At 48.4% G+C, this 26250-nt stretch overlaps 1 protein-coding gene across 1 annotated transcript in view; it reads left to right on the top strand.

Moving 5' to 3' along the window:
- The window catches only part of LOC147728286 (uncharacterized), a 1395946-nt gene that overhangs the window by 84286 nt on the left and 1285410 nt on the right, over positions 1-26250 (top strand). The window contains exon 3 of the mRNA XM_086963769.1: positions 7557-8318. Within this exon, the coding sequence (XP_086819895.1) occupies positions 7557-8318 (762 nt within the window). The remainder of the gene's footprint in view (positions 1-7556; positions 8319-26250) is intronic.

Below are 26250 nucleotides of genomic sequence, written 5' to 3'. Positions count from 1 at the left end.
ATTATCTGTCTGTGTCGTTATCAAAGACTAAATTCAAGTCCCCCCAAGCCCCTCCCCCCCCCAAAAAAAAAGATTCTGCGTTCTATTGTGGCTGTCGCTTTGGTGAGCGCTGTGGGCAGAAACTTTTCTTGTCCCCCTTTAGGAGCATACACTGAGCCTGTGGTGAATGTTGGACCTCCTAAAGCGAAACAATAGGTTAGGATCTGTCCCTTAATTTCGGCTTCTTTGTGAAGGACCTCCCCCTGAAACCTCTGGGCAACCAGTATGGCCACGCCAGTCGATTTGGTGGGGCCTGAGGAAAACAGCTGGGTCGGGAACCTGCGGGATTTGAGGCCGTGGCAATCTTTTGATGATAATAAATGTGTTTCCTGAAGTAGGCATATGGTCGCATTGGTGTTTTCTAAACATGACAAAACTGCCTTACGCTTAACAGGATTGTTAAGTCCCCTCACATTCAGGGTGAGTATCTTGGGTGTGGTGGGAGTCATTTATCCAGACGAGGATAGGTGGGAGTATGAACAGGATCTGGGATCTGCTGCCGCGTAATTAGTGAGCAGGTTGTGATACTGGAAGGCACTTCCTATGTAGACCTATGCTACCAATTAAAAAGGGTGGACACAGAATCCCTAAACCCCTGAAAAATAACCCCAAAGAAATATTCAGGTGAAATCCATCTGCAAAGAGCAGAAATAAGAAAGGGAAATAATGAGTCATAACGTAGTCCATCATCTTCGGATGATCGGATGAGAGTTTCCATGGGGGATATATTGTGGCCGAGGACGTCCCTCCACCTTCCCGCCAGCTGCCCACTATCTAGAGGGACACGTCAAAGAGCTTGATAGGTCAGGTGGATATCAACCAGACTGTGTCTTTGCCAATTCTGCAGGCAGAGTAGCGAGGGCTGCTTTCTGTCCCGTTGAATTTTCTGTGGGTTTTGGTAGTTAAGGCCGGCGTTGTCGTCCCTGTGTCCTCCAATGTGCTCTTGTATCTTCTCCATCGGGTGTAAGGGCTTAGTCGCCACTCTTCTGCCGGGGGATCGATTCCTAGCAGGCGGCAGGCCTCCGATGGGGAACAAAGCTGGAAAAGTTTGCCATCCATGCGGAAGATCAGATGAAACCGATGGCCCCAGCTATAGGAAATGTTGCGCTGGTGAAAGTGCGAGGTGATAGGCCTGAAGGTTCTCCTCTTTTTTTTTTTAAAGTGAGTGCTGCCAAGTCTTGGTATAGGGCAGGGGTCTGTCCACGGTATGTTAGGGGCTGCATCTGTTGGGCTTTCTGTAAGATTTATTCTTTGGTTCGAAAGTCTTGAACACAGACCACAATGTCAGATGGCGGGGCTGTGGCAGGCGTGTTGGGCTTACTCTGTGTGCCCTGTCCAATTTGAGGTCCGTGTCTAGGGAGTTGCCCAGGATATTGTTAAGGAAATCTCTGGTGTATTTGAAGATGTCGCCTGCTTTCTTATCGATCATTACTCCCCCCCCCCCCCCCCCCCCCTCCCCGGATCCTGATGTTATGACGGCGGGAGCGATTCTCCAGGTCTTCAAGGTGGGATTGAATGACGTCTTGTTTAAGTGTCGACAGTTCCACATCTCTCCCGTCACTTTTCTCTTCCAGCTAAGCGACCCTCTCACCGATGCTGTCTGTCTCTTCGGACATCTTTGATTTCAGCCGTGAAGTGTTAGCAGGTCCTCCTGCAGTGCCAAGAACAGGGATTCCAGGAAGGCTTTTGTTATTGGCTCTCCACATTCACTGCTCATTTCTGAAGACAGTTCGGTGCTTGCCGGTGTATCGACCATTTGTTGACTGCCTTGGTCCTTTGCGAATATCTCCTTTAGGGTTTTTTCTCTCCGCCCTCGGGAGGAGGACATACTGGAGCGGGCACTAGTGGGCCTCGTGTAAATCTACGCCTCGTGGAATGCAATGGCGTTGGACCAGAATGCCGTCCCTTGGCCCCTTCTCAGGCACCGCATGTCGATCCGGCTGCACCCGGCCCTGGTCAAGTCTTGTGGTATCTAGGCTGGTCCTCTGTCCGTGGGCCGTCTATGTGCTCAGTCTGGTTGGCTATGGTGAGGCTCAGAGGGGTCCCTTCTCCTTCCCCTGGGGAGCCCACAGGCACGGCTCCCCAGCTGTCGCATTATTTTGCCTTCGGCATGTCCGGTGCCCAATCCCTCCTCCGGCGTTGGTTCTGTGCCATACGGGGAGCTCTGGGGGCCGCAACTTCTCTGGCAGCGTGTGTAGGCTTGAAATGGCACGTCCTGGGGCCAACCGGGACCTCTGTGCAGTGTTCGAATCAGCCCCCCATATCTGGCTGAGCCCACTGGCACAATCCTCGTGGGCCAGGCACCCACCGCTACTCCTCCAGATTGCTGCTGTGTCCCAGGCCCTACTTGGGTCATCGAGGCCGGCTCGCTGCAGGGTCCACTCCAGGTGTGGCCGATGTAATCCCCTGGTGGTATATCATATGCTTTGGGGCACAAAGCACACCAACTGCACCCCGGGCCTCCCAATGTCAGCCGCCGCCCTCTCCTCGCGCTCCCAGTATAGAGTGTACACTGCAACTTTTCCCCCTAGATCGGTCACTTGCCTGGTGTGTGTCGGGATGAGTGGAATTACATAGGCCCGCGGTACCTCTGACCGGCCCCAAAATCGCCAAACTGCTACTGGACCTCATTCAAAAATGGCAGGTGCTCCACCGCACCACTACGTGCACTGCCGCAACTGGAGTGTGCCAGCCTCTCCCGCAATACGAGGTGCGTACAGGTCACTCGCCACTCTCCGGGTGTTGTCGGGTCGGCAGCCCAGTCTGCTCCCCTTGCCTCACTTGTGTTCTCCACAGTGGGGCCTGGTTGTTCCTGAATCTTTTCCCTCGGCTGCCGACGCACCAGTGCAGAGCCGCCTCAAAGCTAGGCAGCACCCTTGCAGGATCGCTTCCTGCATTACGGCTAGATTAAATGCCGCAAGCAGGAAAAACAGCAGTTTCTCACCACCACAGCATCCACTGCATCATCCGCAATAATTAGACACTGATGAACGTGTGTCTGACTACTAATAGAGGTGAAACGCCGGTGCTTTGTCAGGCCACCAAAGGGAGAGACAGAGCGGCATGTCCTATCGAGCCGCCATCTTGGCCACGCCCCCAAGGTTAAGGATTTAAAGACGAAAGTTATGTTGGCTCAAGTATATGGTCTACCATTCAGAGGTGGTGGTAGAGGCAGACGTGCAGTATATACCCCTGGTGTTCCCCCTTTCTCTCGAGCAACTTTGTCTTCTGATCAGTGTGCTTATTGTAAAGAGATTGGACATTGGCGTTCTGAGTGCCCCCTTTTCCAAGGTCAGCAGTTTCAGCGGGGTAGAAGAAGCATAAGAGGGACATCCAGGGAATTCAGGACAAAGGGGAGGAATAGATAATTGTCCCAGGTTTGAGGCAGTTGAACACGGACCAAATTATCCTAATACCTTTGATAGACTGAATTCTGATTATGCATAGGAATGCCTAGGATGGGGTTAGAAACAGGTTGAGGTCCCAGTAGATCTGAAAGGTCCTTATGTTGATGCAAACGTCTTGGGCTCTACTGATCAGTTTCTGGTTGATACAGGAGCTACTCGTGGTGATCTGTCTAAAAATTGGTTCCTAGGGCTTCCCTGTCTGGCGCAATGAGAACATGGATAGGATTCGATGGGACACCACATCTAGCCACTGTCACAGCCACTTGCATTTAGTCTTGATAAATTCACTTCAGCATGTCCATTTTTGCTTTCCCCTACAACGCCAGATGATGATGTGGGCATTGTTATGCTCCAATATTTTCGTGCTACAATACGTTGTTCCCCAGAAGGGGTGCTTGTTATCTTAAATGATAACTATCCAATGGTTGAGTTGTCTTGTCTCCTTAAAGGAGATATTGTTCTCGCATCTTTACCTAGTACTTTATGGGCTACATCAGATACTGATGTGGGGCCAATGGTATCCCACCAGTACATATTCAAGTGAAGGAAGGTGCTTCATTGCCTCAACTGCCCCAATATAAAATATCTCGGGAAGGCAAAGCAGCATTGACGCACATTGTTCAGGATTTGATCAAGGTGGGGGTTGTGGAAGATGTCCTTTATAATACCTGTAATAGCCCTATCCTTCCTATTTTGAAAAGAGACACTGATACTAAAATGTACAGATTTATTTTTGATTTATGAGAGGTTAACAAAATTGTGGGGCCCCAATACCCGGTAGTCTCCGACATCACAACACTTCTTACTATGGTTCCTCCTACTGACACTACATTTATTGTCATAGATTTAAAGATTACATCCCGATATTAGCTGCGACCCAGGAAGAAAAATACTTCATCATTGTAAAAGACTGAGCCACTGTCCTGGGTGGTTACAGCCTGACTACAAAGGAGGGTAACCTTTTAGTGACTGTTCGTCTCCACCTCAGTGAAGTAATCAACGTCTGCCCAGGACCTTAGGGCACCATCTGTTTTGTTGTTTGTCAACGAAATTAATATGCCTAAGGAGATGAAACCGGCTGCTGCAAGAGTTTGTAGCAAAAGAACAATGATTGTTACTGGACTCACTTTGACTGTTATTGTTACTACAATAACATGGATTGTAGAGGAAGTAGCCCTTGTCCGAAATCTACTGACTGCTACCACTCCTGTCCCCATTGAACACCATTACTTCACTCTTCCTTATGAACAGAAGCACAGAATGTCCTACCTCAATAACGCTTTCATTCAGATGTTGCACCATACACACAATGCTACAAATGTTACCAACTGCTGGGTATGTGGAAAGATGCCAGCTCATCAGAAAAAGGGAGGAACGCCTTTTATTCCCTTGCCATTTTCACATAATGGCTCCGGTAGAGCCTGGTTTGCATTGTTGTGGGCTTCTGAAGTTGCTAACATTACTTATGCTGATTTAGGAGGACTAAACGCTCAATCGAATAGGGTTTGTTACCCTGATGAGAAAGGAGATCCACAAGCTAACGGAACTGTACGGGAAATGGAGGAGTATCGTTTTGGAAATTGCTCTGCGCGCCATGTTTTCCCTAACACTCGAACAACCAAGGGAAATGGGCCTCCTGTTATTGCTGTCAGTAGAGCTCGAGCGGATCTCTGAGCAGTATTGGCAGTATACCTGTGGGAAAAAGTGACTGTACTTTAATGTTGACTAGTACTGGAATGATTAATGGCAGTTATTTGTCCTCACATAATACTTATATCATTTGCGGAAGTAAAGGTTATCATCTACCTATTGGTTGGTCAGGTAGCTGCTACGTGTCCTTTTTGCTTCCACCTGTGTTTTTGGCACCTGCATCCTACCATAAAGACAAACTGTATTATGACATTTCTAAGAGCATATTCAAGAGGACAATAAATAATGTTGAGGTGGATCAAATTGATACTGCACTGCAGCAGTATATTGACTTTAACTTGGAACTATTCTTCTTTGTTAGTGCGTCCTTAAACAGCAGAAAGATCAGACGTTTGACACATGTTGTAGAGGCTGTAACCAATCAGGCAGCAATGGCACTTGGAAATATAACCGAATAACTACAAATTGCGAGAATTGTGACGCTCAAAAATAGAATGGTCCTCAACGTCATTCTGGCTGACCGTGGTGGAGCGTGTCGCATCATCTGGGGTAGCTGTTGCATTTACATCCCTGACCACGCTCTTTTATGTTTTTGATGCGATTTGTAAGATGCACAAAATAGCCACTGAAATTCACCAGGATTCAGTGACCTGGACTTTGACTGGATGGCTAGGGGACATGTTTACTGTATGGGGCTGGAAATTACTGAAAGCTCTATGTATATTTGTTGCTAATATTTTCACTTTTTGTCCATGTATCCAATGCACCTCGTGTGTACCGACTAAACAAAATGCTAAGAATGTAAATGCCCATTTGCAAGTGATCAAGAAATCAATGAAATGATGCAGATTGATATAAATGACATTTATAGTTTTCCTTCGGATGTATAAGAACATGTCTTCAGCATATGCTAAAAATCAAAAATCATTTGTTAGCTTAACCCCTTACATGCTCATGACGAGCTCAGCTCGTCATGCAGCACAGTGCTCGTGTGCTGATGACAAGCTGAGCTCGTCATGACCACACCCGTTTTTATTGTGGTCCAGCATAGGAGGGGAATATCGATCACAGCCAAGGTGTTAAGCTGAAGCCCAATCAAACAACAGGAGAGTAAGGGTATCACTGTTCACCCTCTTACCCCTAGTAGTACTATTCATAAACAACAGAAGAGTGAAACCAACCTCAAAAAGTTCATGTGCGGGACAAATACAGAGGAGGAAAAAAAGGATAGAGGAGGAAAAATGCATTCTTCAGGACCAGTAGTGTAATCCTCCGGCGGTCTGCACGCACTAAGGTGCACCCTACCGTGAGGATATTAGTGTGAAAAATGAAAAGAAAGTTTTTTTCCCTTTTTTTTAAAAGTATACTCACGGCAAATCGCCGTTCAGGCCCACACAGCTATTTGCTGGGGCCAATTACCTGTGAAGAAAAGGTATGTCAGGTAAGGATAATGAATGCAACATTTCAAAGATAAGAACGTTTTATAGTAAAACCATATCGTGTCACTCCCTTCACCAAATTCCCCCGGTCCAAGTAATTTAAACTAGGAAACTGGTGTATATAATGCTTAATAAAACAAGCACATTCTGCTCCTGGTTATTAAGCAACTGATAATAAAGTCTGTCTCACTGGTCTATTAAACAGTAACAGACGCACTTATCCCATTCCACCACAACCCTTCAATGGTATATGCAATGTGGTTCAGTTTATTTTAATTAGACCGAAGCATTTATCCAAAACGGAATACAAGCAGGGTGCACCTAGTTGAAATCTGAATCTAAAGAGGACTCCATTGAGCATTTTGAAAACGGGAAAGATAAAGGGCCTCTCAAACAACTCACAAGAGGCGTTCGTTATCGTTCTGCATGGGTCGGCACGGCAGGGGGTTTGTTTCTTCACGCCGCGTATCTATAATTTATGTTGGAAAATATGGGCAGGATTAGTATACTATCTTCACACGCCCCAACGTGACACTTAATTTACCAGTTGTGCGGTCATTTGCTCTCTATTCACATATCATACAATTGACAGCCTGAATCAAAACTTACTTTCACGCAGGCGACTCCCCGCAGGCTACCTAGTCTGTCACCACCGCGGCCCGAATGAACACTGAGTCCAGGCGCCCGCAGTTAGACGCAGAAGGTGAGGGTTGGTTGTCGAAACGTGAAGCTGATTTCCTTATATCCTCAAGTGGTAAAGTACCATATTTCTATACACTGTCAAACGCACAAAAACATCTTGCCACCCCCTGGGCGCCCAATTGTTTCCGGGATTGGGTCTTTATTAGAACCGCTATCCCAATACTGCGACTTCTTTTTGAACCCTATAATACAAGCCACAGAAACATACATGAAGGATACGAAGAGCCTCCTTGCCATGCTGCGTACTATTGAAATACCAGAAGAGCCAAGTTTCCTGGTCACCTTGGACATCGAAAGTCTTTATGCTTGCATACCACAGGATGGGACCATCAAAGTGGTAGCAGAGGCTTTAGATCACAACACCTGGAACTTTACAGTACCTCGAGGCTTCGTGGTGGATTGTGCCAAGCTGGCACTTAAGAGGAACTATTTTGAATATGAAAATCAGATGTTCCTTCAAACGACAGGGACTTCCATGGGCAGCACTTTTGCCCCTTCGGTGGCAGGACTGTATGTCTATAATTTTGAGAAGAAACGCATTCTGGTCCCTTCTAACCCTTTCTCGGCTAACATCGTTCTATGGCAAAGGTATATAGACGATGTCCTGATGATATGGAAAGGTGATGAAGCCTCCCTTTTTCCATTCTTCACTTGGATCAACACCTGTGATCCTCATTTGAGATTTACTCATGAGTACACCAGAGAGAGTATCACCTTCCTCGACGTTACGATCAATAAACAGGACCATTTGATCCAAACAAAAACATACTATAAACCTACATCTAAAAACAACCTGTTGCTTTTCTCCAGCTTCCATCCTCGTCCCCTAAGGGAGAATCTCCCTTATGGACAGTATCTCCGCATAAGGCGGAATTGCAGTGAAATGAGTGTTTTAAAAAGACAAGCTGATGATCTGACAGAGAAATTGGAGAAACGTGGCTACCCAAAAAGAATTCTCTACAAAAGTCTAAAGAGGGCTCTCAACCAAAACAGAGATGCACTTTTGGAGTCTTATCCGAAGGATACAGCACAGAAAGTCCCATTGACATGTGTAACCACATTCAACTCTTTGTCCAATGTGGTAAGCCGCAGTATACAAAAGAACTGGAAAATAGTGACGTGTAAACGTTTTGATTGGGAAAAACATCTTTTTTCCTACAAAAGAGCAACAAGTTTGAAGGATTCCCTTGTTCATACCCGTCCAGCTAAGAAACAACAAAAAATTCAGGAACCAACAGTGCTGAATGCCTGGGGGCTCCCTGCAGTGACTGGCCATTTCCCCTGCGGGTATTGCAGCGTTTGCCATTTGACTGCCCACACAATTCCTGAATATTGAACCTGGAAAACAGTGGGAACAACAAAGTCATACCAACTGTAACACCAGTAATGTTGTGTATTTAATAACCTGTACATGTGCTTTGAATTACGTGGGTATGACCACCAGATGTGTAAAACTCAGGATTTGTGAACATCGGAGCAGTATCCAATGTAAACTAAATGCGACCAAACTTACTAATCATTTCATTGACAAAAACCACACGCCTAATGACATGCGTTGGACGATTATTGAACATGTTATGGGTGATGAGAAAATCCTATTTGAAAAGGAACAGCGATGGATTCATCGCCTGTCTAGCCATTGCATAGGGCTGAATGATGAGATCCCGTGGGGGTCTGTACTGAGACGTTAACACATTCAATCATTCAGCCTCAGAAAAATCTGTTTTTGGTTTATGAACATGTCTAAGCTTTATTTTCTCCTTTAGCTACTGACCATCCCACCAACATTGCGCCAGACTGAGAAGAATGGCCTTTGCTATATTCACACATTAATATTACCATTTAATCAACCTTCATTATAAATACCATCTAGAAAGACCAGTGCCCTTCCCAAATATAATTACATGACACTTCCTGCCAATAGAATGTTGTTTTTAATATTAAAAACATTCATTTTTGTCCTTAGAACTTAACATGATAAGTTCATAGTGCTTGATCCATATGAATAATGGAATAACCTACGATTGCGCGTTAAACTTACTAAAAGTTGGACGGATGTTGTGTTGTTAAAAATAGGACATAGTCCCCTCTTTGAATTATCTACAGAGTCAGCGTCGAATTCACAGGACTCGAGAATTGACGCTGTTGGTCGCTAGCGCTCATTTGTTGCTAGAGTACTTGAATGTAACCTAAAATACATCTGGCTTATGTTGTTGTATGCAGCTTAGAACTTAAGAACTGCTTGTTATACCAACTAATAATAGTTAAATACTCGGAGTAACAACAAGAGTACATGGCCCCTTTAAGAATTAGCTGTAGAGCCTGTGATCACAACATCATGTGGTCATGTCACGTGACTCCTTTCCGACGCTACGTCTAACTGCGGGCGCCCGGACTCCGTGTTCATTCGGGCCGCGGTGGTGACAGACTAGGTAGCCTGCGGGGAGTCGCCTGCGTGAAAGTACGTTTTGATTCAGGCTGTCAATTTTATCATATGTGAATAGAGAGCAAATGACCGCACAACTGGTAAATTGTCACATTGGGGCGTGTGAAGATAGTATACTAATCCTGCCCATATTTTCCAGCGTAAATTATAGATACGCGGCGTGAAGAAACAAACCCCCTGCCGTGCCGACCCATGCAGAACGATAACGAACGCCTCTTGTGAGTTGTTTGAGAGGCCCTTTATCTTTCCCGTTTTCAAAATGCTCAATGGAGTCCTCTTTAGATTCCGATTTCAACTAAGTGCACCCTGCTTGTATTCCCTTTTTGGATAAATGCTTCGGTCTAATTAAAATAAACCGAACCACATTGCATTCACCATTGAAGGGTTGTGGTGGAATGGGATAAGTGCGTCTGTTACTGTTTAATAGACCAGTGAGACAGACTTTATTATCAGTTGCTTAATAACCTGGAGCAGAATGTGCTTGTTTTATTAAGCATTATACACACCAGTTTCCTAGTTTAAATTACTGGGACGGGTGGAATTTGGTGAAGGGAGTGACACGATATGGTTTTACTATAAAACTTTCTTATCTTTGAAATGTTGCATTCATTGTCCTTACCTGACATACCTTTTCTTCACAGGTAATTGGCCCCAGCAAATAGCTGTGTGTGCCTGAACGGCGATTTGCCGTGAGTATACTTTTAAAAAAAGGGAAAAAAACTTTCTTTTCATTTTTCACACTAATATCCTCACGGTAGGGTGCACCTTAGTGCGTGCAGACTGCCGGAGGATTACACTACTGGTCCTGAAGAATGCTGAGCGACTCGGGCTCTATAAGCAGAAACATGTTGACCAAATTCGTTTGAATTCACTGAGGACTAAGGGGTCTTTAATAAATGAGACTAAACCTATGAGTCCACTCATCACCTGTTTTTAACCAGTGCTGGTTGGACTATTAATAAAATATTTGACAGTCACAACTTAGCATTTTTTAACCTCACCCCCTTTTTTGCACTTACTCAGCACAATTGGGTTATCCTCAACACTTAAACACGCACAAGAACCTGCTCCGCTGTAAACAGGCGTTGTAGCACACTGGAAGGACATTAGGTCCTTCCAGTGGGAACCCAGTGATGAAGCATGTCACCACTAGGTTGGTGAGTGAGGGTTCTTAAAAACTTCATTTCTGTCTGTTTTTGCTTCACCATTTTTCCTCCTCTGTCCTTTTTTTCCTCTTAAAAACTTCATTTCTGTCTGTTTTTGCTTCACCATTTTTCCTCCTCTGTCCTTTTTTTCCTCCTCTGTATTTGTCCCTCACATGAACTTTTTGAGGTTGGTTTTGTTTGTTTCACTCTTCTGTTTATGAAGAGTTAAGCTGAAGCCACCTTGTTTGTGGCATCCATTTTGTCAGCTATGTTATTCTTCTGTTTTCACTGTTGCTTGCCCTTCTATTCTGCTTGATTCATCAACTTTAGTTAACTCCTTCTCTACTGGGCCAAAGCAATGTATGTGCTGAGAAAAGGCCTGTAGCTGCAGAAATGCACCTGGTTATAGATGTAACTGTCGACTGTTTCTGCCTGCTGTAAGCAGTTCTGTTCCACCTCCCACTTTGCTGACTAAGTGATCTTCGATCTACCCATGTTTGTCGGTAAGTATTCCTGTGTAGGCCTGTACCTTCTATTTGTAACGACATGCTTACTCTGCAACAATTGCAGGCCCACCCCCAATGCCTCATCAGCTGAGGTCCCTGTGTGCCCAGAGTGTGAGCTGCTCGATGGCCAATGCAAAAAGCAATGGGGAAAGTGGGCAGCCCTGGCATTTTCCCCTCTCCAACAAAACACTTCTGTTAAATGGCTCGCTGTATTTAAGTTTTGTGGACGTCAAATCTGCAGTTGATAGCGTGCCTAGAAATTTACTATATGCGAAGCTGGTAAATTAGGTAATCCCAGATCTGCTTAGGGCCATACCATACGACTCTTTTATATCGCAAAACATGGATTAGAGTGAAAATTGGACACTGAAAATGCGTATCACATAAAATGTTATCATCCATAGGGCTAAAGCTTTGTTGTGCGCTTGACCCGCTATTATTGAACTTGTATCTATCAGATCTGTCTATTGTTTTGGAGCAGACCGATTCCCACCCGGCTAAGATGGGTGGCAATTTAATATCACACTATGCGCCGACTACATGCTTTTAGTTCAAATGCAATTTTATCTTCAAAAACTCCTCACACTGCTAAGTGTATGTCAGTGCCTGCAAACTGTAGATACATTTAAAGAAAAAACCAAAAAAAGTATTGAAGGTTGTAGTCGCCAAGATTCCTACTTGTAGCTATGACTGTGAAGCCCGTTGTGGGTGGGTTGCACATAGTCCGAACAAAATAGTCATAAAATGTTATAAAACTTAGTTTCGGTTGCCAAAATCAGTGTCTCCAGCACACATTCAATTGGATTTTGAGATTCTAAAGCAAGACATTGCATGCCATAGACTAATCTCCAAGCAAAAAACCTATGGAAAGCACCAGTCACTTTAACAACTTTTAACAAACTTCTTAATAAAAATTAGGAAATGATCATGTTATCAGGATTTACAGATACCCCAAAAGAGACACGCTTGAATGGTAATTTATAGCTGTATCACTTTACATGCTCACTTTGCGACCAAATAATCAACTTTTATGAAACTTGCATTTTTGGTCCAGTTTTGTCGGACTTCCCCACCCACTCCCCCTGACCATGCCACGAAGAGGGATTCAGCAAAGGGAAGCAAAATACGTAGACTTTATAAACACCCAGAAGAAACATTAATTCATGTGCTCTGCATTTCCCCAATTCTTGTCAGAAAGGAGAAAACTACTTGGGAAGGTGCTTAATCCAAGACCCATAAGAACATATTGACAAGCCCAAATTATCTCCCTAAATCCTAAGGACCGAATCTAAAATGTACCTGCTTTGTAAAATTGTTGATGGTGGCAAAGAAATTAATGGTGTCCGTAACTAAACATTTTCTTTTTAATAATCCATATTTTAGACAGATTTTATCATATGTGGTTTTGTAACTGTTTTTATGACTTGTTGTAATGTCTTTAAGTATTTGATCATAAATAAACTTTTTACTTGCGTTTAAGAAATCTTTGAATGGTGTGTAGAGAAGTCCCCTTATTCAGATCAGGTACACGCAGCATATACACATTGGCAGAGCATGTCGTGTCTTTGAAGGGCTCCATCAGCACATTTGTGTGTACTAAGGAGAAGGTTGTTTTGCCTCATTATTTGTAATGAAAGTCATCCTCCTTCAAAATTGATGTTTAAAGTGCTTGGACTTTGGTGAGTTCCCTTGTAACAGTTCTGCATTTTCTTTTTTTTAAATCTGTTTATTGCATTGTTTCGACACAAATAACATACCAAACTAAATAAAATCACGCAGATGAGATACACATGGTAACTAAAACGATCCCAATAAACCAGACAGGTGGGCCTCAGTAGAATAACAGTGAACAGGACAGAAGCCCCATCATGATAGGTTTTGGAGAGCAGTTGAGTCAGTGATACAGTTAAAGTTGCACCAGGGATGGCCTCTATGTTCCGGGGGCTGGGCCTCGCTGGGCCTCACTGCGCCACCCCAAGCCACTCTCGTGCAACTGCCACCATCACATCTGTCAACAGGGCAACAATGGGACTCTCTGCATTCCCTGGGCTTCTTCCTTTGGCAGTGATTCTATCTCACTATCACCCACTTGGTCAATTCTCTGCCCCAGCTATCCAAATCGGGGCCAAAGGTGGTTTTCCAACTCCTCGTTAGCTTCCTCTTGCCAAGCAGTAAGGCCAAGTCTGTGAACTGGTCCATCGCTTTCTGGGCCACGCTATGTGCGTGTAAGCGTAGTAGGCAAAGTTGTGCAGTGCAATTTAATTTCCTATCCGTGGCCTGCTGTTGTATCCGGATGACTGAGAAACCCAGTACAGGGCGAGATTTGGACAGGACCATATCATTTTTTTTTTTTTTTTAATATATTTTTATTGCAGGAATCAGTAAATCGTTACATAATCGACCAGCATTATAGTACAAGCAAAATCAATAAGGCACAACCCTCCGTCTCCCCGCCATATTTCTCGTACACAACCATTCAGCCCACAACCCTAGGGTCGGGCGGCGAAAGTCAATGGGGGCTCAGCAGGACGCCAAAGCTGGTCCGGATAATCCACTGTCTGTCATCTGCTTTTCCAAACAAGCCTATAAACCCAGAAAGAAAACCCCACCCTCAAAAAATGTAAAAACCAAAGTAACCCCTACCCAACCCCGCCATCAGCGCACGGTAACTACCGCAACAGGATCTGCTAAAGGACCCATGGGGAAAACAACAGAGCTGAAAAGTTCAATCATCTAACGGGACGTGGGGCGAGCTGCATCCTCATTGTCAGAATCGCTGGGGGCGCAATAATCCCTAAGGGCCTGCACTAACGTTTCCCACTCCAGCGCTGCCTCCTGCGCCTTCTCATTACGCTGCCTCCAAGCTAGCTGGTATCTCAGTGTGCTCTCCCCCGCCGCCCACTTCAAAAGTTCGCTGTGCCACCGGCCTCCCGTTGGACCAGCTCGTGCCTTCCAGTTCCTGGTCACCTCCCGCTTAGCAAGGAGCAGCCCTAAATCGATGAATTTGCTGGATATTTTGTTCTTGGGGGTATGAGGGAACCAGTGCAGGAGTCCCACCGCCGCGTCAATCGATAATGATCTCCCCGTCACCTCCTCCAGGGTCTTCCCCACTTCTACCCAATAGGATGATAATCCTGGGCAGGCCCACAACATGTGGAGCAGGTCCGCTTCCTGGGCCGGGCACCTGGGGCAGTCCGCTGAATTCGTAGCAAAATATCGCCTGATTTTCACCGGGGTCAGATAAGCTCTGTGGAGCACGTAGTAGTGGACCAATTGAAAGCGGGCGTGGCGTGTGCCCTTCCAGGCTCGCCGCACCAGCTGGGACCAGGTCGTCTCCGGGATCTCCTTGCCAATGTCCACCTCCCAACGGGTTCTCAGAGTAGTGAGGGGAGCCAGCCCCTCATTGATCAGTCTGCCATAAAGGCAAGTGACCGCCTTCACCGTGCCCGCAGACATCATCACGTATTGGCACACCGGAGATAAAGGGGGTTCCTCCTGCCCATGTTTCCAGTGCGCCTGAATCGCTCGGATAAGGGCCGAGTGCAACAAGAAGTCGCCGCGAGGGATCTCGAAGCGATCGATGAGCTCCTGAAAGGGCAAAAGCGCCCCGTCCTCGTATAGGTCACCTATCAGCTGTAAGCCTGCGTCCTCCCAGTTCGCCAACCGCGACCAATCACCGCCATGGGGCAAAGCCGTCAGCATCCCCAAAGGTATTTCGGGCGCATACGGTATCCTTAGGTGGCCCCGGGCGTGAGCTCGGTTCCAACACAGGCGAACGGTCCGCTCCTCAAGCGACAAGTCCTGTAAGGCCAAACGTTGTCGCAGCGCTATGAAGGAGAGAACATGCCTGGCTATGCCCGTACCCCTCCTATCTTCTGGGCCCCGGAATTCCCGGGCTATCTCCTGGGTGAAGGTCTGGAGCTGTGCCGCCAAATAATACTTCTCAAAATCCGGCACTGCAAGCCCACCCTCATCCTTCGGCCTCATCAGGGTCTTAAGGGCCACCCGCCGGCGGCCCGAGCCCCAGAGGAATCCGATTATCATAGATCGTAATTGTCGAAATGTGGCCGGAGGGATCCATATTGGCAGCGTCCGGAAATAATATAACAACCGGGGAAGCGCCACCATTTTGAGCAAAGCGATCCGCCCTGCCACCGAGAGCGGTAGCGTGGCCCAGAAGTTCATGCTGCCCCGAAGTGCACGAGTGCCGCGGGCAATGTTCCCATCCAGGAGGTCAGATGGTTCATGATAGACGTACACCCCCAGGTATTTAAAGCAGTCAGGTTCCCATCTAATCTCCCTGCTGAGAGCAGGGCTAGGGGTGCCCCTGCGAACCGGGAAAAGACAGGTCTTAGTCCAGTTCACCCGGAGGCCCGAGACCTCCCCAAACTCCGTAAGCGCCGTCGCAGCACCATGTAAGGCAGCGAACGGGTCCTCGAGGAAGAGCAGCAGGTCGTCTGCATACAGCGAAATGTGGTGCGGCCCGAAGGAGTCCACAGGCCCGCATAATGGGCTCCCGACCGGAGGTGCAGTGCGAGCGGCTCCACCGCCAGCGCAAAGAGAAGCGGGGATAACGAACATCCCTGTCTCGTGCCCCTCTCCACCGGATATTGTGAGGAAATGAGCGGTCCCGCCCTAACCCTGGCCGATGCAGAGGCATACAGAACCTTGGTCCACCTGATGAAGCCCTCACCGAGACCGAACCTCCGCAACACAGTACCAAGGTAGTCCCATTCCAGGCTGTCAAAAGCCTTCTCTAAGTCTACCGATAAGACAACCGGGCACGGGGCGTCCACAAGCGGTTCTCCCAGGAAGCGGAACAACCTGCGAATGTTCATGGTCGTGTTACGCCTGGGGATGAATCCAGCCTGGTCCTCATGTACCAGGGAGCTCATGTGCCCCAGCAGCCTCGAGGCCAAGATGCTGCTCAGTATTTTATAGTCAACCTTCAGCATTGATAAGGGGCGGTAAGACCCCGGATCGGATGAGTCCCTTCCGGGCTTGAGGAGGGGAACCACCAAGGCTTCGCACATCGAGCCCGGGAGTTGCCCAAGCCTCTTCGCCTCTCTGTAGACTATCAATAACCTAGGGGCTAGGAGATCAGCATAAGCTGCATAGAACTCCACCGGGAGGCCGTCCAGGCCCGGGGTCTTATTCCTCGCCATCTTTTTAATGGCGCTACGGATCTCTCCCAATTCTATGTCGGACCCCAGGACTTTCGCCACGTCCTGCTCCACTGTTCGGAGCTCCAGGGGCTGTAGATAATTATTAAGCAAGTCAGGGTCTCGGGTAGAGCGACTGCGGTATAAACTTTCGTAGTATTGCCGGTAGCAACTCAGAATCTCAGGCTGAGTGCACACCACAGTCCCGTCTGCCTTGCGCATGGACGTCGTCAGTGAGGACTGGCGCGTAGGGTTGGCTAGCCATGCCAGCAGCGCGCTCGACCTATCCCCCTCTGCGATGGACCGAACCGTATAGGCCTTGTAGTCGAAACAGCGGAGCCGTTCGACCTCCGCCGCCACCGCCTCCTTCGCCTCCGCTGCGCGTGTCTGTAATTCAGGGCGCCCGGGGCGGCGGAGTTCCAGCTCGCGGAGTTTCCGGTCCGCTGCATCTAGGTCGGCAAGGATAATTCGTCTCATGCCGACCTTTTTGGAAATACAGTATCCCCTCACCACCACCTTAAAAGCGTCCCACTCTAGCGCTCTCGAGCTCGCGGTGCCACCGTTGGACGCAAAGTACTCCGAGATCTTATCGCCTAGGTCCGCTCTGAAAACACTGTCCTCAAGGATCTCGGGCCGTAACTTCCAGGTGGGCACCGCAGGCACCCCGGGGAACCAACGAAGGTCCAGCAGGAGGGGGTTATGATCTGATATGGTCCTGGTCAGATATTCAGACCGGACTGCTGCCGAAACTAGTTCTGGCGAGCCAAGGAACCCGTCCAGTCTAACATGCAACTCATGGAGGCTCGAGAAGTAGGAATAGTCCCTAGTTGTGGGGTGCTGCGCCCTCCAGATATCCGTTAAACCCCAATGAGTCTGCCAGTCTCTACGTCCCTTAGCCACGCGGCGAACCGGAGAATCAGGTAGGGGTGGATGCGATCGGTCAGTGTCTACATCCACTACCGAGTTGAAATCTCCACCGAGCAGAAGGGGCCCGGAGAAGAAGTGGGCCAACGAGCCCGATAACCTGGAGAGGAAGGCAGTCTGGTCCACATTAGGAGCGTACACACAGCAAACATTTAGGTCTCTCCCTCCCAAGGTGCCCGAAATGGCCACATATCGCCCCTCTGGATCTATCACTGTTTTCGTGACCTGGAAGGGAACCCCAGCTCTGACCCAAATCAGCGCCCCCCTGGCATACGCGGAGTACGAAGTGCAAAAGACCTACCCCCTCCATCTACGCTGTAGCGCCGCCCCTTCCGCCTTGTTCAGATGTGTTTCCTGCAGCAGCGCCATTTGTACCCCCCTACGCACTAAATAAGCGTGGACTTTGTGCCGCCTAGACATGGTATGAAGCCCCCGCACGTTCCAAGTAACACATTTCAGATTAGCAGCATTAGCCATTGTCCCAGATCGTTCTCGCAAAGCCTCCCCATCTGGGTCCCAACAAAGAAAGGATATCAATCACCCCAGCACTGATGGCGGCCATTTTCCCCAACCAAAACTTAACAACCCTAGTATGAACCAAACTCCTATCCGCCCTCCCCAGAACAGGACCCAAATAGCACCATCTAGTTCCCATCCAAACCATACCCTCCAAAAACCCACTATCCCCTACTAATCCTGCGGTCGCCACCGTAGGAAGGCCTTAAGGGCCAGGTGCGGGCCGGGTGGAGGCAGTGGGCCCTCGACGCTCAGGCCACCAGGACTAAGATAAGCCCGAAACAGTGCCAAACATGCTCGGGGCAAAAACAAGGCCCCCCCTCCCCCTACCCCCGGGAGTCAGCATCAAGTGTCGGCACCCACCACCCCCGTGCCGGGCCCCCTCCCAAAAGGAAGTAGCTCACCCCGTTACCCCTGTCCATCTAGAAGGTCCTCCACCGATTTCGGTGTGATCACCGGCGTATGGACGCTATCAGTCACCGATTCCTCGGAGTCCGTTGGCACCCCCTCGTCACCAGGGTCCGCTTCCTCCTCAATGGCATCGTCCCGTGAGCCAGACAGCGTAGACAACACCTCCAGCACACCCCTCCGCTCCGTCGATGTCTCCGCCGTCGAGGGTCCGCCTGAGCGGCCACGGCGACTCCGAATTCGTTTGGATCGCCGTCTCTGCTCCGGCTCCGCCGTCTGCTGTGATGAGGAGCCAAAGCCATCTTTCCCTGCTCTGTAGAGTTCGAGCCAGTTGCAGACGTCCTCCGGGGTATCAAAGAATTGAGTCTTGTCATCGACAATTATGCGGAGCCTTGCAGGAAATAGGAGCGAGTACTGAATGCCCTCGCTCCTGAGCTCTCGCTTGACCGCCAGGAAGGAAAACCGTCTACGTTGAGTTTCATAGGTGTAATCCGGGAAGATGTTCACCTGGCTGTTCGCCACTTTGAATGGACCATTATGTCTGGCGGCGTTGAGGATGAGGTCCCTGACCCGAAAGTGCAACAACCGTGCCACCACCGGTCGCGGGGTCCGACCCCCGTTGTGGTGGCCTCGCTGGGACTCTATGGGCGCGCTCCAGGGTGCAGAAGGAGGATAGACCCTCTGGGGCCACCGCGTCTCGGAGCCAGGCCCCCAAGCATGCCACCATGTCGCCATCCCCAATCTTTTCCGGCAGGCCCACCACCCGAATGTTATTCCTCCCGTTACGGCCCTCCGCATCCTCCGCTCTCTGCTCCAGGACCGTAATCCGGGACAGGGCATCCTTCATAGTCGCAGCCAGGGTTCGCTGCGCCGGCTCCAAAGTTTTCACCGAGCTCTCCACTTCCTTGACCCTGTCCGAGAGTTTGCCGTGATCTGCTCTAAGGAGGCCTAGGCTTGTCGCTACCTGGGCAATGTCCTGCTGGAGGGCCGAGCGCGTGGTCGCAATCGCCTCCAAGACGCGGTCAAATTGCTGCTGCATTGGTGCCCCACCAGAACTCTCCGGGTCCCCACGTTCCTCTTTGTCCTGGGACTCCGAGTCTGAGGCGGCTGGGGTAGCCCCCTTGGCTCCTCTAGGTTTCCCCATGTCGCCGGGAGCACACCGTGTGAATCCAGGAGTGAGCTTCTCCGAGTGCAAGCGCTGGCTGTGACTCTCCCGGTTATTGGGCCTCAGGTCGAGTGCCGGAAATCCCCGTCTCCAAGGCCTGTTGGACCTCCTCAGCTTCGGCTCGTGCCACCACCACGTCGTCTGAGGGCACCGTGGAGGAGGCGGAGACAATCGTCGCCAGGTCGGGCAGGCCCGTTCGGCCGATAGAGTCCCGGAGTAAGGGTCACCGACTCCTCCGGATGATCTGCGGCGCCAAAGGGTTGCGCCTCCCATGGAAGTGGTCCGGCCAGGAGAAAGTAGCCAAGTGCAGTGTAGGGAGTGGGGCCACCGTCGGGACCTCCAGGCGCCCGCGTGCGGGAACCACTATAGCGGGGGCAACTGCCCGTCCGAGTGCGTTCCTCGATGATAGAGTTCGATCTGACCGGTGTCCAGGTCTTCACATCTCCGTGAGACGGCAGGGCAGGGTGTGCGCCGCTGCTAGTGGTGTTCCATCCGTCTAGTGGATCCGGCCAAGGGGACAATGAAGTCCGGGCGCCATGTTGGGTCGCACTCCGCAGTACCACAAACTCCGATTTTCCGCCGGGTCACCACTCGTTCGGACTCCGCCAGGGGCCCCGGCAGGTCTCTGTCGGGCCGATCAACAGATTGCTGGGGTCAGGGTGCCCCGCAGCCTCCGATTTACAGGATAATCACGGGCTCAGTCCCGGAGCCGAGCTCTCAGGCGACCATCGCCATCGGCGCCCAAGCCACGCCCCCCCGACAGGACCATATCATATGAAAAAACCCAGCCTCCAGCCCTTGACAGCGAGGTCAGTCTGCTGACTCCCTGGGGAACATAGTGTGCAGTCGCCAGGTTTGGGGTACTCCTGGTGTAAAAAGACTTTAATACGTTTGAATCTGGCATTCCTGAGATACCTTGGGGGTAGATGTCCGTAGCGACTTCCAGGCAGTGTCTAAGAACTGGACCCATGTCTGCCTCCCATTGGAGCCATTGAGGTAGGAGGTCTGTTTGTGCTCCCTTAAAGCCTGGTACAGTAGAGTAATTGCCTTGGTCTTTCCAGCTATATAAAAGATAACCGAGGCCGGCCCAACCTCCAGGAAGTGGCCAATACTGTGCCAGCTATAAGGGGACCTCACACAAGTACGGGATCTGGTGTGGGTTCTCTGTAAAGCTCTAGCCGATGCAAACCTTGCTGCATGAATAAGGATGTCCTTCTCTCGTGTCAAGGCAGGAGTAGGACGCATCAGCATATGGGTCAGAAGCTTTCTTGTGGGCATCCCGCACTTGCGAGTTGGTCGCGTCCACTGTGCTCACGACCTCCATCAAGCGGCCCACTGCAGTTGGGCAACCAAGTAGTGTAACTAAAAATCTGGCACAGCCAACACCCCACTCCTTGTCCCTCCCCCAATCCACCGGTAAGCACAACTTCAGAAGAGCCAACCTACTCCTGGGGGTTCCCCTGTATAACGTACTAAGTAGGTTGGCCATTTCCTGGAAATAAGACCTGTGGAGTTTAATCGGCAGTGCCGTGAAAAGGTATCATAGTCCCGCCAGAAGGATCATCTTCGCTATGGCGATCAGCCTGTGAACCAAGATCGGCAGGGTGCTCCAAACGGATATTGAACCCTGTGCAGCTGACAAGGATCTGGCGAAGTTGCCCTCCTGAAGAACTCCGGGGTTCTGTATACATCCACTCAGATACTGAATAGAGGCATCCTCCCTGTGCATCTCCAGGATGGCAGAGGTACTGTGTCTCTTCCGAGTTAGGTCGGAGGGGAACGGTGCACATCTTGGGCCAGTTCACCTCCAATCCAGACAATTGTTTAAAGTCTGAGTGGTGCTAGGGCACCTCCAAATCAGAGGTTCCACACTTGTATAAAAGCAGTTAGTCTGTGTACAGGCGGATGTATGCCTGCTCCCCTGACACTCGTAGCCCCTGGTAGTCTCTTCCCCCATCTCACCATTAACTTGAGCGGCTCCAGCATGATCGTGAACAACGGCGAAGACAGAGGGCAGCCCAGACTGGTACTATGCTCCACAACGCATGCCTCAGAAATCATCAGGCCTGTCTGAGTACAGGAGCCTAGTCCTCCACCTAACAAAGGGAGTTCCAACACCCATTTCCAAGAGCAGGGCGTACAAGACGTCCCACCGCAGGGAGTCGTATGCTTTATATGTATATCCACTGAGACAGTCGGGCGGCAACACTCCTGAACATCTAGGACTTGTATAAGTTGTCTGATATTCAGTAGCATGCTGTGGGAGGAGATGAAACCTTGTCTAATCAGGGTATACTTGTTTAGTCCTGTGCAGTAACATTCTGTTGGGCAGTAATTCGGTCAGTATTTTGTAATTTGCGTAGAGTATAGATAGCGGTCAGTAGGCGTCTACCATTAATGGGTTTTTACCTTTCTTTGGCAGCGATATTATTACCGCCTTGTGTAAGGATGGCTGGAGCATGCCATTGATGTATGTATTTGCATACTTATATAGCACTACACTGTCACCCAGAGGGTATCCTGGCGCTGCACCTCTCCTTGAATCCTTACCAGTCGTGGGACAATTACCACCAGGAAATTAGAGTAGAATTCTGTAGGTAAGCTGTCAGTTCCAGGAACTTTTCCCCTTGCCATGTCTTTGATGGCTCCCCAGACCTCCTGCACTGTAACCTTCGATCCCAGATGTTTGGCCAACCCCTGGCGCGAGCATGGATGCATCCACAATGTAACAGAACATCTCTGAATCATTGACTTATACACCTGCAGCGTTTAGTGCACAGTGAAATTGCACAAAAATTACATAAATATCTTCCTGCGCAGATGCAAGGTGGTTACTAGACTCCTGAATGTGAAGGATGGTATGGTCTCCAGCCTCCTCTGAGTAGCCAGGCTAACATGCTCCCTGCTTTATCCCTGTCCGCGGGGGCCCTCGCCATGTATGCCCTTTACTTGTATTAGCGCAAACGGCCCACCGAGGTGAACAGCTTTTCGCACTCCGCAAGCAGCCGCTCTCTACTGCTTGGTGTGTTGGCCATCCCCACATGGCGCCACTCCAAGACTGCCTCCTGTCGAGTAGTGAGGATCTAAAAACGTGGTCCTGCAATAGTAGGAAGTCGGTCCTACATGCAAGCCACTGGATTTCACACAACAGAGAACAATGATCAGAGTACATCTGCGCCAGGTATTCACTGTCTAACACCCTCTTGCATGCCTTGTGGCAGCCAAGCACCTTGTCCAATCGCACCTGTAAGTCATTCACACTAGAGTGGAAGTAATAGACCCTAACTGCCGGGTTTCTCACTCTCCAACAGTCAGTCTGCCCCTAGTGAGTGTTCGAACCGCTCCATTTAAATGTCAGCCACACAGTTAAAATTACCACCTACTGTTCAGGTATAGGGTCTATGACTTACCTATGAAGTTAGAATGGTACCCCCGGCGTAATGCAAATAAGGGCCCCACTTGCGAATGCAGGGTAAGCTGTGTTCTGTATCGGGCCCCTCCACCCCGTGCAATGCTGTGCTCTCGGCAAACATTAAGTGAATCTACCTAAAAAATAACAAACATAGGCGAATAAAAAATTGTTTTTGGTTTCAAAAAGCACACACTACCACAGTAGTTAATGGCACCGAACAAAACTACTGTGTGCCGATATGCTCCTTGTGAAAGAGCAGAATGCTGTCACTCAGTGAAGCCAGCCGATACACAGAGAGAGAACGGGAGAGACAGAATTTTAATCAACACCAAAGGTCATGATCTACGCCAGACCAAATTAGGGGCTCCATTATCAAAGAAAGTCTCAAAAGTGCACACATGGTATATGTCCTTGAATTAAGTGCAACTATAAGGTTTTTGTGAATTTACAATAATTTACGGAAGTAGGACAAGAAATAATACTCCTAGAAAATATGTGAACTGTATTTTAGCATGAGCAAATATGCATGTGTAGATTTGCTCATGCAAAAATCTGATTGTTTGCAAGTAAACTTTACCACCAACCACTTTTTCCCCAACTCTGGAAGAAGGTTTACGTCTGCCATTGTCAGGAGTACATTTCCAATATTTCTCAGGATGGGAAAACATTAGAGAAGAGTTGTTGATAACCCTTAAAACATGCAAGCTAGTAGGTTTGTACAGACTCACAAGGGCATTCTAGCCCTGGAACTATTGCTTACTACTACCTTCAGCCCCAGTATGTAGATCTGCGGAAATGTGGCAACATAAGGGGATTGCAAGTATTGAAACACTACTATGGTATGAGCCCTGGCATAATCAGAGAGGCTATCAGAGCTCTTATATAATGAGATTGCTGCCATAATTTCTCGCTGCACTACATGGCACCAAAGGGACAAGTGGAGTTTGTTACAGGACAAGTAGATTTATGAAGCAACCTTTGCCATGGACAAGTAGGTATTTTATATAATTCCACACCTCTGGCCCCTAATGTTCGAAACCATACTTGGCACATTTCCCTGCTTGTGACCTTTTTGTAGAAGCTTGAAACCCCACACCTGAATGCATCAGAACACAGTTCCTAAACCTCATTGCCGAGTAGACATCTACTGTAACCTCCGCTTCCCATCCTGCCCCTCTGTCTCCACACTATAGAATGTGTCCCCAAGATTTGCACATGGAATTGTTTATTCTGTAGCCGTACTCAATGCATTCTGTTTAATGTAGTCAGGCAGGATACTCTAGCATCACACACCACGAAATTCTCTAAGTCACTATCCCTCTTGCTTTGTTACCAGTTCCACAATGTGTCTGTGTAGCTTGTTGCGACTTTCAACTATGCACGTTAATATTGAATGAGAAATTCAACAAATTGGCAGGGTGTAGTCCAACTCACCCACCTGTTTATTGCAAAAATGCCACAAACAATTTATAGAAGTATGGAGTGCTAAATATTGTGCATGTAGTTTATATTCGGGCCTGAATATACCTTTTTATGTCGAGCCTAGCACAGCGCGCATGCAGTGCTCTAGGAAAACGACCTCTTTGAATCAATCAGTACTTTTCACACGTAAAGGCAGCACACAATTGAGCAAAGGTGGGTGCATGTCCCACCTTTGCCAGGAATTGTAGCTGCCTACGGCTGGGGTTAAGTGCAGCATGCCATCTGTTTTTCCCGTACAGCGTCTGGCACAAGCGATCGCACCACCCCTGAACTTGTTTTTCTTCCTTTCTTTATGCTTTTATTCAGTGCAGTCATGCCCCCTCACATTTGTTATTGCCTGCAAAAAAACGGCTACTGCGGTATCAGCTCACTGTACACACACACAACGCATGTCACTTCCTCAGCCGCTGGCCCTTCAGAGCTTTTTACCAATTTATGCGAGAAATTGCACAATTGTTCTAACAAAGTCTGTGCCCCTCTCCTTCAGTCTGTGTGTGGAAGGCATGCCCCAGAGCGACTGTATGTTCAGGAAGCCTTCCCCAGTTCGACTTTACTGAGAGCGTTGCGTAGAGTGCTGCAAAGTCATGGTGATGTGTGCTTTATAGCTCCACCTGAAACTGCCTTATTCGGTGGTTGCCGCTTCTATGCAGTCACATCACGGCTTTGCTGCAAAGAAAAAATAAATCACTACCCGTTCTATTTGGTTGTGAATGCACGTGCTGGCAAGCAGATGGAGGCGTGGCGTCAGCTGAGATGCAATATTGTAATACTTCCGTAGTTAATCTGACGTGTTGTCTCTACGGTTAAAGAGTTCAGCTGCATAGGATCTCTGCACATTGTTTACAATAGGGTTGTAATTGTAGAATCCGGGCAGCCCAGCCCTGCACTGTAATAAATAATAGTGAATGGCAATGTTACATCTCCAGGCTGCCTGAGCCCAGAACCAGTTTCCTAGGAGCCAACAGTTATTGACATTAAACTTACACTATACGTTGTGCCTCCCCCCCTGTGCCCCTACCCGAAACGAGCTAAAATACGTTGTATTTAAAGCACCGTTTTTGGATAATAGTTTTAACTTGCAGGGCCAACAAACTTCCTGTTGGGTGGCGTACCTTAATAGAGGGCGAGGATAAAATAAGTGGGATTTTTTTTCTCTTGGATTTGAGCTCTATTTGCTTAATGACGGAATTGAATATTTTGAATATCTTACATGTTTAAAGTGTTATCAATTTTAGTCTCTTATATCAATTGATTTGTATAATTGCGGTTTTATTTACCTGTAAAAATTGTTTACGTAAATGTTTTAAATTATAACGCAGCTCGGAAGAGATAAAAAAATGTTGTGTTTATATGATGAATTTTAATGTAAACGAAGGGAAGTGGGGCTACAAATGTCAACTGTAAAATTCAGAACTAAACACAATTAAAGGTGGTGTAGTAATTCCATTAAACCGGATTTTTAATGCTTTGCATGAGGGGAATTTTGACATGTCCAAATTATTGTTAATACAGTTGCCCATATTGCATCTTACCTATGACCGGGAAATCCAATCAACCATAAAATCAAATCAATAAATTGAGTGCAAAGGGTGGCTGGCTGGGAGGAGTCTCAGTTGATGATACCCCCTTAATAAAGAAAGGCTTTTCGTGCTGGGAAGACTCAGTGTGATTTCCGCCCACAGTTCTGTCCTTGTGCTCTGATTATAGGACAGACCCCGGGAGCACCAAGTTCACATGCCGTCAGGACACTTTCATCCCAGAGACAACTGCAATCCCCAGCGCACTGCGGTGGATCAAAAATTTGCTAGCATTCACACCAAGAATTTTCAATTCTATTAAGGACACGG

Source organism: Lissotriton vulgaris, chromosome 3_1 (assembly GCF_964263255.1).
Source record: "Lissotriton vulgaris chromosome 3_1, aLisVul1.2, whole genome shotgun sequence".
In the NCBI taxonomy this organism is placed as follows: domain Eukaryota; kingdom Metazoa; phylum Chordata; class Amphibia; order Caudata; family Salamandridae; genus Lissotriton; species Lissotriton vulgaris.
This window is presented reverse-complemented; position numbering and strand designations above follow the sequence as displayed.